At 42.2% G+C, this 15,866-nt stretch overlaps 1 protein-coding gene across 2 annotated transcripts in view; it reads right to left on the reverse strand.

Annotated features, from left to right (window-relative positions):
- Positions 1 to 2,475: 2,475 nt before the first annotated feature.
- The window catches only part of LOC139162165 (nuclear cap-binding protein subunit 1), a 46,778-nt gene continuing 33,387 nt past the window's right edge, over positions 2,476 to 15,866 (reverse strand). For both annotated transcript variants that reach the window (XM_070742226.1, XM_070742228.1), the window contains exons 15-23: positions 10,011 to 10,114; positions 8,741 to 8,863; positions 8,125 to 8,227; positions 6,860 to 6,953; positions 6,495 to 6,598; positions 6,013 to 6,124; positions 4,742 to 4,864; positions 3,865 to 3,978; positions 2,476 to 2,888 (exon numbers count right to left, since the gene is read on the reverse strand). In XM_070742226.1, coding sequence (XP_070598327.1) covers positions 2,775 to 2,888; positions 3,865 to 3,978; positions 4,742 to 4,864; positions 6,013 to 6,124; positions 6,495 to 6,598; positions 6,860 to 6,953; positions 8,125 to 8,227; positions 8,741 to 8,863; positions 10,011 to 10,114 — 991 coding nt within the window. In that variant the 3' untranslated portion in view covers positions 2,476 to 2,774. The remainder of the gene's footprint in view (positions 2,889 to 3,864; positions 3,979 to 4,741; positions 4,865 to 6,012; positions 6,125 to 6,494; positions 6,599 to 6,859; positions 6,954 to 8,124; positions 8,228 to 8,740; positions 8,864 to 10,010; positions 10,115 to 15,866) is intronic.

Here is a 15,866-nt window from a genome sequence, read left to right on the forward strand (position 1 = left end):
TTCCTGTTTGTCCATTGTGTTCTTTTTTCCATGCCAGGGCTTCAGGAAGCTTCCCAGAAACATAGAAACATAGAAGATTGACGGCAGAAAAAGACTTCGTGGTCCATCTAGTCTGCCCTTATACTATTTCCTGTATTTTATCTTAGGATGGATATGTTAATAGATAGCTTTTAATAACCCTAATTGCTTAATTCAACTAAAATACAGAACGAGCAGTACAGAATGCCCCGAGTCTTCGGAGAGGGGCGGCATACAAATCCAAATAATAAATAAATAAAAATAAATAAATAAATTATATATGTTCAATTCCAGGTAGAATGCTTCATATATTTGATATATAATTGACAAAATTGAACGGGTCCAAAGACGGGCTACAAGAATGGTGGAAGGTCTTAAGCATAAAACGTATCAGGAAAGACTTAATGAACTCAATCTGTATAGTCTGGAGGACAGAAGGAAAAGGGGGGACATGATCGAAACATTTAAATATGTTAAAGGGTTAAATAAGGTTCAGGAGGGAAGTGTTTTTAATAGGAAAGTGAACACAAGAACAAGGGGACACAATCTGAAGTTAGTTGGGGGAAAGATCAAAGGCAACCTGAGAAAACATTATTTCACTGAAATAGTAGATACTTGGAACAAACTTCCAGCAAACGTGGTTGGTAAATCCACAGTAACTGAAATTAAACATGCCTGGGATAAACATATATCCATTGTAAGATAAAATACAGGAAATAGTATAAGGGCAGACTAGATGGACCATGAGGTCTTTTTCTGCCGTCAGTCTTCTATGTTTCTATAAATTTCAAAAAGGACAGAACCAGTGAAGTCCCCTTTGGTCAATGTAAGCCTAGGCCAGAGATGGTGAACCTTTTTTGATTCGCATGCCAGAAGGAGCGGGTGTGGGTGTGCTATCATGCGAGCATGTGCCCACGCACTTTCCTTCCCCCCCACTCATGCATGCCCCCATCCCCCCATGCTGCTCCCCACACATGTGCATAGGCCTTGCTGGTAGGTGAAAAAAATGCACAAACAGGCAAACCAGAAGTTTGGGAAAACACACTTCCTGTTTGTCCATTGTGTTGTTTTTTGCACACCAGGGCTTCAGGAAGCTTCCCAGAAACATAGAAACATAGAAGATTGATGGCAGAAAAAGACTTCATGGTCCATCTAGTCTGCCCTTATACTATTTCCTGTATTTTATCTTAGGATGGATATGTGTTTATCCCAGGCATATTTAAATTCAGTTACTGTGGATTTACCAACCACGTCTGCTGGACGTTTGTTCCAAGCATCTACTACTCTTTTCAGTAAAATATTTTCTCACGTTGCTTCTGATCTTTCCCCCAACTAACCTCAGATCGTGCCCCTTGTTCTTGTGTTCACTTTCCTATTAAAACACTTCCCTCCTGAACTTTATTTAACCCTTTAACACAGTGGTCCCCAACGTTTTTTCCACCAGGGACCAGTTTCAGCAAGACAATTTTTCTATGGCCCAGTGGGGGCGGAAAGGGGCGTGGTTGGGGGCGAGATTAAGCATGGGGGTGCTGGTCCTCCCCGCCCCGCTTTCCCGCCATCGTCCTGTGGCCGGCAGAACCTGCCTCCCAAGCCCTCTTGCCCAGCGGGAGCTAAGCGCTGGAGAGAGGGGGTCAGGCTGGACCTCCTGCCTCCCCCCAGCCAAAAACGCAAAAGCGCCCCGCGGCAGAAGCCAAAAGAGGCTTGAGCCTCTCAGTCCTTCCCGCCCCTCTGTCCCATCCATCGTCCTGTGGCCGGCAGAACCTGCCTCCCGAGGCCTCTTGCCCGGCGGGAGGCGAAGCGCTGGAGGGAGGGGGTGGCGGCATGAGGGCCGGCAGCTGCTGACTCCACGGACCGGTGCAACATGCCCCGCGGCCCGGTACTGGTCCGCGGCCCGGTGGTTGGGGACCCCTGCTTTAACATATTTAGTGTTTCGATCATGTCTCCCCCCCCCCCCTTTCCCTTCTGTCCTCCAGACTATATAGATTGAGTTCATTAGGTCTTTCCTGATAAATTGTATGTTTAAGACCTTCCACCATTTTTGTAGCCCGTCTTTGCACCCGGTCAATTTTATCAATATCTTCTGAACCCTCCGAAGTGCAAAAAACAGCACAACGGCAAACTGGAAGTACGTTTTCTGAACTTCTGGTTTATCTGTTGGGGGATTTTTTTTTTTGCCTCTGGGGCTTCAGGGAAGCTTACCTGAAGCGTCTGGAGGATGAAACAGCCTTTCCTAAGCACTTGCATGCATGCTGGAGCTGAAACATGGCAAGGTCTCGCGTGCCATAGATTCGCCATCACGGGGCTAGGCTGATCATTTAAACATTTAAACATATTTCCTAATATGGAATATATTAGGAATAGTTAATCTGAATTTGTATGTATTGACATTTGTTTTACATTTTCATAGAATTTGTTCATATGCAAAAAAAAAACCAACCAAGCAAAGAGCCAATTATATTTGTTATCTATTTTTTTATTTTTATACAAACAATAGGAGGGAACAAAGCAGATGCTATGGCACAGTCAACATTCAAACCATTTCAAAATTAGAAATCCACACATTATTCCATCCCAATCACCCAGTAATCATAACTAGCATAAGGTCCCTACTGCCCCAAGCCATCCCATTCAAGCACTGTTTATCTAGGACAGCAATGTATTTCCAGATTAAAAGATATTTTCTCTTTCTTATCAAAGATTCCATCTTAAACTTAACAAGACGAAATTAAGTCCTATACAATTTTAAAAAAAAATACTCAGGCCTGGAGTGCACAGAACTGCTGAAATACAGCCAGTATGTGATGATCCAGTTCTGCTGTAAATAGAAGGTTCTCCAAGGTCACCATGTACTGTTGGATGATCTGATGATGCTATAGGCACAAAAAACCATTTTGGTTAAAACTGGAAATGATGTAGCACATTAAATAAAAATATATGTCTAAAAAATATAATCTATTATTTATATTTTTCACCTCTTTGATACCTATGATATTTACAAGTATACTATACATTATGTGAAACTCAAGTCAACAAAATTGAAAACAGCATCAGGATTTGAACTGCTAGGGGGTGGACAATCTTAACTATGAAATTAAGAGGAGGAGGTTTTCATCATGCCACCTATTTTACAAAGATATGAAAAGTTTAATGATCATTATAAAATATTTCCTTAATAACAATTAGTGTGCAATTTCCAGAGCCATTGGCAATTATGGCAATTAAATCAATACAAGTACTGTATAAAATAAAGAGAAATCTTAAGATTCATAAACTTTATTCTAACAGTTCAGCTCCATTTACAACCTTTACAAATAAATAAAAAAGACTCAACTTTGATTTCAGGCAAGCTTTTTTTAAATGATTTTCCATAACTATACCAGCACCACTCTCTATTGACCATGTATCTAATTTTAGATAACAGTTTTTATTTCATCTTATTCTTATTATTTAATTGCTTGTTTAGAATTTTCAATGAAAGACTAGAGATTGGGAGGCATATTTAATAAAAGACAATCCTGATAATTAAAGGCTTTAAAGACAACAGTGATCACATTTGTGCCCAAAATTCAAGGGCAGAAATCATGACTGCTTAGATTACTAAGGTTTTAGGAAAAGAAAAATCTTAAATACCCATATCAATCTCAGAAGTGCTATGACTTAGTTAGCAACAGACACAACATGCAAATTATGCAAACCCAAATGGATATATATCCTCTGAAAAACATTTGATAGATCTTAGAAAGGTATTCATTGGCTTCTCTATTTGAATATGCAAACTAAAATAGGCTATATCAGGATAATCTCACTTTTAATAACCATATGAATTCTGACATCTAACAGACTTACTTGTAGGAAAATTTGCTGCAGCCTCTCTATACAGTTCTTGTACCAAGGTGTAATTACATCAATCCCTCCTGTTTCACATCGTACTAGATGCTCTGTTAGGATCATAATAAAACGCTGAAAAGAATAAAAACAAATTGTTGGTGTTAGATTCGTAGACAAATTTTTTTTAAAAGCAGGGGTTAGAAGATTTATGGAAAAGAGCCTGTCTGAATTAGGTAGGATAATTTAGTACAGAGCATCAATATTAGTAACCATAATACCAGTTGCTATTTTCAGAACTTGTCAATTGTACAGACTTTTAATTTAGAAATTGAAGAAGCTGAAACACTTGCTCCAGACTTTTGTAATCACGTTAAGATTCTAAGATTGAAAGGGGAGTGATGGCTTAGTGGCTTAAAAAAGTTATGTGTAGGCTGGAGAAGTCTGACTCTTCTCATTCCAGTATTTTAAGCCCCGGCACTGAATGACAGAGTGAGCTCCCATCTCTTGCCTCAGCTCCTGCCAGTTAGCCATTCGAAAGCAAATGCAAGTAGATAAATAGGTACCACTTTGATGGGAATAGCAAAGGAAGCAATAAAAAGAATTGGTGCTGGCTTGGTCCAAATGCAAAGCGAAAACCAGCATAGAAAAAAAGCCCAGATAACACTGTCATTCTTGCAGAACACTATTAGCTGCTCTGTTTACAGAAATAGTTTGCTCCCTGTGGTGCAACCCCGGATAGCCCGCAAGTTAGCACTAAATAATCTAGCAATCTTAGGCAGCCAAACTACTACTCTGTATTAACATTGTAAACTTTTGGCTTTGATGTGCTGATGCTCTATGCTAAATAAATCTAAGTCTGCCTTTTTCACTGTTCCATCAATATGTCTGCTTTTACCTGGAATATTACAAGGAAAAGGTTTTTTTGTTCACTTTGAGCTGATTCAACTTTTTCTTGCAAGCGTTCGATCTGTTCTTCAACGGGCCAACTTCCCCTCTCATTCCTTCGAGAATCACTACGCTGGAGGGAAAGAGTTGAAATTTAAATGATTTTAAGATATTTTATAAATAATCAAGATGTGAAACAAAACAAAAATAAAAGGTACTGTGGCAGACACTGTCAAAAAATCGCTTGAAAGCACGCAACACGTTTTTTTTGCTGTACGCTGAAATGACAAATGAAGTCACATTTGTTCTAGATTAGTTTGGTGTCTCAGCTATTGTAGGAGTGTTTATGCATATGTCTGGGAATGCCCAGTGGTGCAGAACTTTTGGCAAAAAGTGCAAGAGGATATTAATAGGATATTAAATATAAGATGGACGATTACTAAGGAAATGGCAGTATTAGTTAAAAGTAGTAAGATGGGAGAATACAGAGAAATAAAACAAGCAGCGATAGAAAGTGCTCAGGCAGTAATAGTCTTGGGGTGGAAAGACACGACAAAATGGACAATGCAAAATTGGTATAGGTATATGTTGGACCACATTTAATTCGAGATTATGGACGAAAGGATGAATTTGATTAATGAAACTGATTTGCAACAGCTGATGGGGCGATGGGACAAGGTAAGACGATATCCGAGACCAAGCTATAAGAAACAAGTTGGAATCACTCTATAATATGTAAAGAAATATTTCACACTTGGGTTTAAATGATTTATACAAGAAATATCCCCAACTGGGGTATGATTGATTGTCTGGTGGTGGGCACAATCACTGAGCACATGTTATATGTCATATGTTGTGGGTGTGTTTTATATTATAAAAATCAATAAAAATATTAATTTAAAAAAAGGTGTCTCAGCTATTGTTTTAGATTGTGTTTATTGTTGTTTAAAAATATTGCAAGTCTGTGAGGTAGAAACTGATGATATATCATTCATGTTCAATTATATAGGGAAGCTGATCACATTTTATCAAGCAACTTGCCCACATTATGGAGATTCAAAAAGCTAGTTATCCAGCAATTAAAAATATCCAAAGGCAAGAATGCCTGAGTCACAGGTACAACAGAAGGATGACCAGCTCCCACTTCCCATGCTGTTGCCTATCTGCCTATCTTAGCAAAGCAAAGCAAAGCAAAACAAAACAAAACTTAAGTTTTTATAGCTGATGAAATATCTTTTAAATCTTATTTCTTCATACAGGCATGGAAAAAAAGTGACCTACTCTTTTCTGCTTGGCTAATCTTTCTTTGGCTTCTTCTAGCTCCTTTTGGATCATCATCACATGCTTGTTCATCTTACGAATGGTAGAGTGTAAGATCTCCCAAATATAAAATCTAGCAATAAAAGAAGCAAAGGAAACTCTCATGTTTGGAGAAAACACATTTGATTGTTGTCAGTAAAAAGGTATGATACACCCTTGTATATCTAAGCTTTTCTCAGACAATGCGTGAAATGGACGAAAACATAAAGGGAATGGTGCAACTTTCTCTCCGTCTCTTTCCTCTGAGAAGAAATTTCAGTATCAAAATTCTCTAGGACTGAAAAAAAAAGCATGCACAATTTCAATCAGGTATACAAAAGGTTGCTTACTTTCAGGAAATATTTTTAACTCAAGCAAAACTTCCCTTATCAAGATCACTCACAATTCTATGAAAGATATTTGAAACATAACCTGAAGGATTTTTTTGGTTTATATTTACTTACCTTGTGAAATCATGAGATAGCTCTGGAGAAAAAATCCAGTTTGCCACTGCAGCGCAATCCACAATCTGTGTTCGAATCATCTTATCCACCAGTACACCAATCATCTGTGGAAATGCAGAAACTTTGCTCAGTTTATCAGTACTGTGCATTGCCATCTGGCACAAGTTTCACCACAAAATCGCAAACTAAAGTGCCAGTTAACTGAAACTAACACAGGATCCCTCAAAACACAGCCACTCTATAAGATTCGGTGCCTGAGCTGTGCAGAGCATAATTATTTATGTTAACAGATCCTTTTATCATAACTCCCCCAGGCAGGCAGGCATGGGAGGGAAGGAAGGAAGGATATAAATGTTCATTCTTACCTGAGGATGATTCTTCCATACTTCATACATCACTCGAAGAACGTGAAGTTTCCCTTCATCACTTTCAGCCAAAGTTCTGAGGGCTTCTCGAAATCTTATAAAAACAGAAAGAACATAATCCAAGGGTGTTAAGGAATAGAACATGTCACTCATTCTTATAATTCTTATGGACCCTTATGATTTAATTGAGATCAAAATGGCAAAACTGATTGAGAGGGGAGGACGAAAGAGAAGTGGACTTGTCCAGTCTCCCAAGATGATTCCGAACTCTGGATTTCTAGCTTGAGAGACCAGCAGTATTGCAATGTTTATAATGCCATGCTGAGTCCTAAGGGATTAGGCAGCATAGAAGTCAGATATATAGACAGACAGACAGATAGCTTTGTAACATAGCAGTTCTTCCTGCTATGCTGTAATAGAATCTTACCTCCCTGCCATTTCCTAAAGAGAACCAGGGTCAGGTCTGAGATGCTTTCTTGAGTTCCATTCCTGCTTTGGACTGATTTTTTTCTTATCTGACCACTGCCTTGGCTGCAGCTCTCCCCCCAAATTATTCCCTCAGTAGACTACAGATTGCAAAAATATCTCAGATAGACATCTCCCTCAGTCACAAGACCATAAGAAGCAGAGGGCATCAAGCATGGCCAGACTTCAAAGATTCTGTTATTATTGCCAACCTTAACAAAAGCAATTTAGTCTTCTGGTTGAATTGATTTCTTGGCTTGGTTTACATCATGGGGCTCACATTCTCTTGTTGCATAATGGGACCAAGGAATCAGCTTTTTCTTCAGAGAGGTTGTTTTTTATTTTGTTTGTACCCAAGCTCTACCCACCACTCTACAATCAAATGCAGAAAGGGAGGTCTTCTGGACAAGCAAGTTGTGTTTGTTTTAACTTCCCTTCTCCTGCAGACCTTCTTATTACCCTGTATCTTGGGCTTAAATACAGGAACAACATTCTGCCACAGAATACAAAGAGAGAAAGAACTGACGGCTGTAGTGTGGGAGAAATCTGCTGAATGCAAGACTCATCTGGTTAGACAGAAATAAAGATGCTAGAGACTATCCAGTAAATAATCCATTCGAAACAGCAGGTCAAAGAAAAGTAGATAAGACAACTAATTTTTGAAACAACAAAAAATAAACAACAGGACAGAACACAGTTGCTTCTACCCTTTTCTTCATAAAGTTACAAGACAAATAAAAATAAAATGGCAACAACATGAGCACACTGACAATTTAATGTACTTAATTATAAATACTTACTTTCCCAGAGCACTGAAAGCGTGGCTGAATGACTTTGAGGCTAAGTGCAATAGTGTCTGGACAAAAACCTCTATTTTTAAAGGATTGAATGAGAAGCCTTCATCTGGAAAAAAAAGTTACAAATACATATGAATACCTATAAGCAATGTGGGCATTTACCAAAGGCTGAGAAGGATTGAGTATTTTAACTTTTGTTTACAAAAAAATTGTGAGCAAATTTCATAATAGGCTTTTCTTACAATTTCATTAAGGCAAATTAAACCATTTATATCAATGAATGAATTTTAGACATAAAGATTGACGATAAAACTGAGCCTAAACTCTAAAATGTGGCTATTTTCTCCCTCCTATCCCTTTTCTCTTGCCAATTCTATATTGTCATTCCGTTTAAAAAACACAAATGTAAAGGCACATTTGCTTGTTTGTATGTATGCAATGGCGCTGGATATCAACAGTCCCAGTTAAATGCAATTCTACTGAGCTACTACAAATTGCTGGGTGAAAATAAGAACAGGAGCCATATCCTGGTTAAAACCTACTTAACCTCGCTGAGATTTTGCAATGTTTCCATAAATGGAAATTAGCAATGCAACGCAGTAAATATCAGAAGACTTACCATCATCTTCTTCCTGGTTAAGATTGGGCATATCCTTCAGAATGGTGAAGATTTCATCATTACTTGCTTTATTTTTAATGGCAATGCTTAAACAGAGTGCAACGTTATATCCAGGAAGAGATTCTATACCCGAAAATAGGGGAGGAAAAATTACCATCTTTGAAAACTGGGCATTTTTTTTACAAGTGAACTTTAAAAAGTTTACATTATTATTAATTAGATTTGTATGCCGCCCCTCTCCGAGGACTCGGAGCAAAACATTGTAAAAGCACATTTAATTTTCTTTGAAATCAACCATGTCAGAGAAATAATTAGGGACCATATGTAAGATAGAATAGCAACAGCAATAGGGTTTAGACTTAAATGCCGCTTCATGAGGCTTTACAGCTCTCTCTAAGCAGTTTATAGTCAGCATATTGGTCCCAAGAATCTCGGTCCTTGTTTTACCCATCTTGGAAGGATGGAAGGCTGAGACAACCTTGTGCCAGTGAGATTCAAACTGATGAACTGCTAGCAGTCAGCAGAAGTAATCTGCAGTATTGCATTTTAAAAACTGCACCACCTCAGCTTTTATAAAAATAAAAAAATAAAAATACTAGAGGGTTTTATATGTCTTTCAGAAGAGAAGCCACCCTCTAGGAAATGTCCCCTTATATCATCATGACCATTGGGCTTTGGATAGTCCTTGGCTGACACCATCTCATACCTGCCCATGGCTACAGCAAATTTCTGTTCTATTGCCTCCCCCATCCTCCACCTGTTTTAATAAGACAAAATACCATTTGCCTCAACAGTAACAAATGATCCTTGTCAAAGTCCAAGCAGTTGGGTTTTTTTGGCCCTCTGGAACCAACTCACCCCAGAGATTAGAATTGCCCCCACCCTCCTTGCCTTTCGTAAGCTGCTTAAAACCCACCTATGCCGCCAGGCATGGGGGAATTGAGATACTCTTTCCCCCTAGGCCTTTACAATTTTATGTATGGTATGTCTGTATGTATGTTTGGTTTTTTATAATAATGGGGTTTTAACTGTTTTTAGTATTGGATTATTATTATATGCTGTTTTGTTATTGCTGTTAGCCGCCCCGAGTCTCCGGAGAGGGGCAGCATACAAATCCAATAAATAAATGAATGAATGAATGAATGAATGAATGAATGAATGAATGAATGAATGAATGAATGAATAAATAAATTAGATAGATAGATAGATAGATAGATAGATAGATAGATAGATAGATAGATAGATTATATAAATAACATCTACTACATACTGTTACTTTCGTCTCCATATTTATAAATACATGCTGGATTTGCAGGAGTAATAACAGAAAAACTAGCAGGAACGATATCTATTATTCGCTGATGGTACGAAAGCCTGGGGGGAAAAATTAAGGAGGTTGATAAGATGATGTTCTTGTCATAATTATGTCACGAGATTTATGGTTATACTGCAGGGTTTCCCTGAAAATATGACATGTCCTGATATTAAGCTCAACAGGGCTTTTCAGGGCATGTGATGAAATAAGCCACTCCATGGCCCGGTGGCTGCACCCCAGCGCATGGGGCTCCCCATTTATTCCAAGCCCACCATCCTTTCCTTGGAAAGAAGACGGCAGCAGCAACTAACCCAGTGGAAGGAAATCTTTGGTGTCCATGTCCGCGATTTAACTCATGCCCAGCCGCACAGCATGGCGATCAGCGGTGGGAAAAAACTAAGGTGGCGGGAATGCACCGCTGTGGAACCCGCCGAGAGTCGCCAGCCAAGCCAGAAGTGCAGGGAGACAGATCCCGGGGTAGGCAGGTGGAAGGGCACTTTTGTGACTTTCCAGACCACGCTGGTGGATGGAGGTTTCTCCTCCCCCCCCCCCAACGTGGCAGCTCCAGAGGCTCAATCCATGCCTCCCCTCCTCTTCCTCGCAGGCAGGAGCACATTTTAAAATGCTGCCAGAGGCAGACCCAGAGGAGCTGAGCCAGTCCCGTGGTGTGTATGCGTCTTGTGTCAGTGCCTGCGTGCACCCGCCTCTTGCTTGCTCTCTTGCTCTTTCCCGGCCAAAACAGTGCTGGTTGCAAGAAGAGTGGCTCCTGGCTGGGAGAGGCAGCGAGCAAGCGAGAGGCTGGTGCACACAGGCACTGACACAAGATGCGCACACCCTGCGGGACTGGCTCGGCTCCTCTGGGCTCTGCCTCTAGTGGCATTTTGAAATGCCACTCCAGCCTGCAAGAAGGAAAAAGCGAGACAGGGATCAAGGCCCTGTAGCTGTCACGGCAGGAGGGAAGAGCCCCCTCCATCTGCCAGCACAACCTGGAGAGACACGAAAACTGCCAGACGCTGGTAAAATACCCACCCCACCCTGTCTTGAGGCCTGGCCTGCCTCCTGCACCCAGAAAATAAAAAGACACATACTCCTCCCTCCCAATAAGCCACGGCCATATTTCTGGGGTCCAAAAAATGTAACATACGGTCTTATTTTCGGGGAAACACAGTACAAATATAATCCAAACAATCATTCATAAATTGACATACATACATGCACTGGTAAAGCACCCCAAACCTAATATCTGCACCCTGATCCTGAATGCACAGAAAACAGTTCTTCGCTGTGCCTGAACTATAATTTGTCAGAAACAGGGAAATAATAAGTTTCCTTCAAGATTTTAATGTTACTTTCTTTCCTTTGTTTGAAGAAAGCTTGTTGCCAATCTCTCTGCTTAAAAAAGGGAAAGACAACAACGCCTACTGAACTCTCAAAAGTGGAAGGTAATTTCTAACAGTTAAAGGGGAAAGATATTTCGATTAAGAGCAAAATACGTTTTGTAAACATGGGTGCTCAAATAAGGGGGCTAGAAAAAAGTTGGGGTCTTCTGCAATTTTAATATTATTTTATTGCTAATTAAACTAGTTCTCAAATGAACAAAGTTTTCAAAACTCTTAGAAGCAATGATAGTGCCTAAAAAGTGACTCTAAACAGGTATGTTTTCAGTAAACCATAAAATAGAAAAGAAATGGCCAAAGATCAATATGTTCCTTCTGTATAAATCTCAAGTACATTCCATAGTTTTGATGAGATGATGCTTGTTTTGGACTTCAGATTTTAACTAGAGGGAAAAAAACTTCCCTGAGGTGAGACTTGGAGGTGATTATTGGAATGGAACTTCTGCCTGCTAATTCCATATGAGAACAGGGATTGTTGGGAATCAGGTAACAATGGCAATCTGGCAACAAAAGTGATAATGTCCAAATGGGGCCCAAAGTGTCGATATTTTGTGTGGTCACCATTATTTTCCAGTACTGTACTGCCTTAACCCTCTTGGACGTAGAGTTCACCAGAGCTTCACAAATTGCCACTGGAGTCTTCTTCCACTTTTCCATGATGACGTCACAAAGTTGGTGGATGTTAAGAGGCCTTGTGCACCTCTACCTTCCATTTCAGAACACCCCACAGATGCTCAATAGGCTTTAGGTCTGGAGACATATTTGGCCAGTCCACCACCTTTACCCTCAGCTTCTTTAGCAGGGCAGTGGTTGTTTTGGAGGTGTGCTTGGGGGGTCATTATCATATTAGAACAGCGTTTCCCAACCGGTGTGCCGCGGCACAGTGGTGTGCCGCGAGACACTGTCAGGTGTGCCGCGGCGAGAGGCGGCGGAGGAGAGTGGGCGGATCGGGCGGGCAATGGGGCAGGGCGGAGAAGCCAGGGGCGCGTTTGGCTGGAGGCACCGTGGGGAGGCAGGGGCAGCCGCAGCTCCCTTTACTCCTACTGCCGCACCACCCTGCCCCTGCTCCCCACGGTGCCTCCGGCCAAACGCGCCCCTGGCTTCTCCGTCCTGCCCCATTGCCTGCCCGATCCGCCCACTCTTCTCCGCCACCGCCTCCTGCCTTGGGGCGAGGAATCCGAGAGTCCGGGACTGTGTGGCTTTGCGCCATGAAGAGAAAACGGCCGACTTTTCCCTGCTGCCGTTTTCTCTTCATGGCGCAAAGCCAGGGCCGCCGATAGACGGGTACTACAGGGAGCGCGCTACCGGGCCCCGGGCAAATTGGGGCCCGCAGTCAGCGGCTCCTTGCACTGAGCTCCCGCTCGCAGCTGTCCCCTGGCTCCTGCTCGATGCCACGGTTTTCGGCGCTGTCCTGCTGGGCCCCAAAGACGGAAGGCAGGAAGGAGGAGAGCTCCATTCTTCTCGCCTTTTTCCCGCCTTCCTTCTTTGGGGCACAGCAGGACAGCGCTGAAAACCGCGGCATCGAGCAGAAGCCGGGGGACAGCTGCGAGCGGGAGCCCCAGGAGGGAAGTACCGGCAGCGCCCCACCCAGCTGAAGCTTCACTGGCGTCGGCGGCAAATGTCCTTTGTGGCCCGGTGGGGGGGGGGGGCTGCAGCGGCCGCAGGCAGTCGCAGGGAGATGGCTGCGGCGAGAGGGAGCTCCAGGCGGCGGCGAGGGAGCGCTCTCTCTCTCTCTCAGCTGACTGCAAGCGGGAGCCCTGACGTGGCAGTCAATTGAGAGAGAGAAAGAAAGAAAGAGAGACATATAAGAGAGGCAGAGAGAGAGAGAAAGAGAGACATAGCAAGAGAGACAGCAAGAGAGGCAGAGAAAGAGAGAGAGAAAGAGAGACATAGCAAGAGAGGCAGAGAGAGAGAAAAAGAAAGAGAGACATAGCAAGAGAAAAAGAGAGACTTAGCAAGAGAGGCAGAGAGAGAAAGAGAAAGAGAAAGAAAGAGAGACATAGCAAGAGAGACAGAGAGAGAGATAAAGAGAGACATAGCAAGAGAGGCAGAGAAAGAGAGACAGAGCAAGAAAGAGACAGCAAGAGAGGCAGAGAAAGAGAAAGAGACATAGCAAGAGAGGCAGAGAGAGAGAGAAAAAGAGAGACATAGCAAGAGAGACAGAGAGAAAGAGGGACATAGCAAGAGAGGCAGAGAAAGAGAGACAGCAAGAGAGGCAGAGAAAGAGAGACATAGCAAGAGAGGCAGAGAGAGAGATAAAGAGAGACATAGCAAGAGAGGCAGAGAAAGAGAGACAGAGCAAGAAAGAGAGACAGCAAGAGAGGCAGAGAAAGAGAGAGAAAGAGACATAGCAAGAGAGACAGAGAGAGAGATAAAGAGAGACATAGCAAGAGAGGCAGAGAAAGAGAGACAGAGCAAGAAAGAGAGACAGCAAGAGAGGCAGAGTAAGAGAAAGAAAGAGAGACATAGCAAGAGAGACAGAGAGAGAGATAAAGAGAGACATAGCAAGAGAGGCAGAGAAAGAGAGACAGAGCAAGAAAGAGAGACAGCAAGAGAGGCAGAGAAAGAGAGAGAAAGAGACATAGCAAGAGAGACAGAGAGAGAGATAAAGAGAGACATAGCAAGAGAGACAGAGAGAAAGAGGGACATAGCAAGAGAGGCAGAGAAAGAGAGACAGCAAGAGAGGCAGAGAAAGAGAGACATAGCAAGAGAGGCAGAGAGAGAGAGAGAGAAAGAGAGACATAGCAAGAGAGGCAGAGAGAGAGAAAAAGAAAGAGAGACATAGCAAGAGAAAAAGAGAGACTTAGCAAGAGAGGCAGAGAGAGAAAGAGAAAGAGAAAGAGAAAGAGAAAGAAAGAGAGACATAGCAAGAGAGACAGAGAGAGAGATAAAGAGAGACATAGCAAGAGAGGCAGAGAAAGAGAGACAGAGCAAGAAAGAGACAGCAAGAGAGGCAGAGAAAGAGAGAGAGAGACATAGCAAGAGAGGCAGAGAAAGAGAGAGAAAGAGACATAGCAAGAGAGACAGAGAGAGAGATAAAGAGAGACATAGCAAGAGAGACAGAGAGAAAGAGGGACATAGCAAGAGAGGCAGAGAAAGAGAGACAGCAAGAGAGGCAGAGAAAGAGAGACATAGCAAGAGAGGCAGAGAGAGAGAAAAAGAAAGAGAGACATAGCAAGAGAAAGAGAGACTTAGCAAGAGAGGCAGAGAGAGAGAGAAAGAGAAAGAAAGAGAGACATATAAGAGAGGCAGAGAGAGAGAGAAAGAGAGACATAGCAAGAGAGGCAGAGAAAGAGAGACAGAGCAAGAAAGAGAGACAGCAAGAGAGGCAGAGAAAGAGAGAGAAAGAGACATAGCAAGAGAGGCAGAGAGAGAGAAAAAGAAAGAGAGACATAGCAAGAGAAAAAGAGAGACTTAGCAAGAGAGGCAGAGAGAGAGAGAAAGAGAAAGAAAGAGAGACATATAAGAGAGGCAGAGAGAGAGAGAAAGAGAGACATAGCAGGAGAGGCAGAGAGACAGAGCAAGAAAGAGAGACAGCAAGAGAGGCAGAGAAAGAGAGAGAGAAAGAGAGACATAGCAAGAGAGGCAGAGAGAGAGAAAAAGAAAGAGAGACATAGCAAGAGAAAAAGAGAGACTTAGCAAGAGAGGCAGAGAGAGAGAGAGAAAGAGAAGGAAAGAGAGATAGCAAGAGAGGCAAAGAGAAAGAAAGAGACATATAGCAAGACAGTGAAAGAGAGAGAGAAAAAAGCAAGAAAGAGATAGCAAGAGAGACATAGAGAGAGAGCAAGGGAGAGAGAAAGACAGAGGAAGGGAAGGAGGGAGAGAGAAAGAGAGCAAAAAAGAGAGGAAGAAAGAAAGACGGATGGAGAGAGAGAAAGAAGGGAAGGAAGGAAAAGAGAGAAAGAGGGAGAAATAGAGCAAAAGGGAGGAAGAGAGAGGGTTTTTTTGTCCAAACTTTTCTTTAGCCCGCCCCTCCCCTTTCAATGTTCCCCAGGATTTTGAAAATATGAATAATGTGCCGCGGCTCAAAAAAGGTTGGGAAACACTGTATTAGAATACTGCCCTGTGGCCCAATCTCCAAAGGAAGATCATGCTCTGCTTCAGTATGTCACAGTACACGTTGGTATTCATGGTTCCCTCAATGAACTGTAGCTCCCCAGTGCTGGGCCAGCACTCATGCAGCCCCAGATCGTGACATTCCCACCACCATGCTTAACTGTAGGCAAGACACACTTGTCTTTGTACTCCTCGCCTGGCTGCCGCTACACACGCTTGATAGCCTCTGAACCAAATAAGTTAATCTTGGCCACATTGGACCACAGAATATTGTTCCAGAAATCCATGTCCTTAGTCTGCTTGTTTGCAGTAAACCATTTGTGTGCTTTCTTGTGCATCATCTTTAGAAGAGACTTCC

Source organism: Erythrolamprus reginae, chromosome 2 (genome assembly GCF_031021105.1).
Source record: "Erythrolamprus reginae isolate rEryReg1 chromosome 2, rEryReg1.hap1, whole genome shotgun sequence".
Classification (NCBI taxonomy): Eukaryota; Metazoa; Chordata; class Lepidosauria; order Squamata; family Dipsadidae; genus Erythrolamprus; species Erythrolamprus reginae.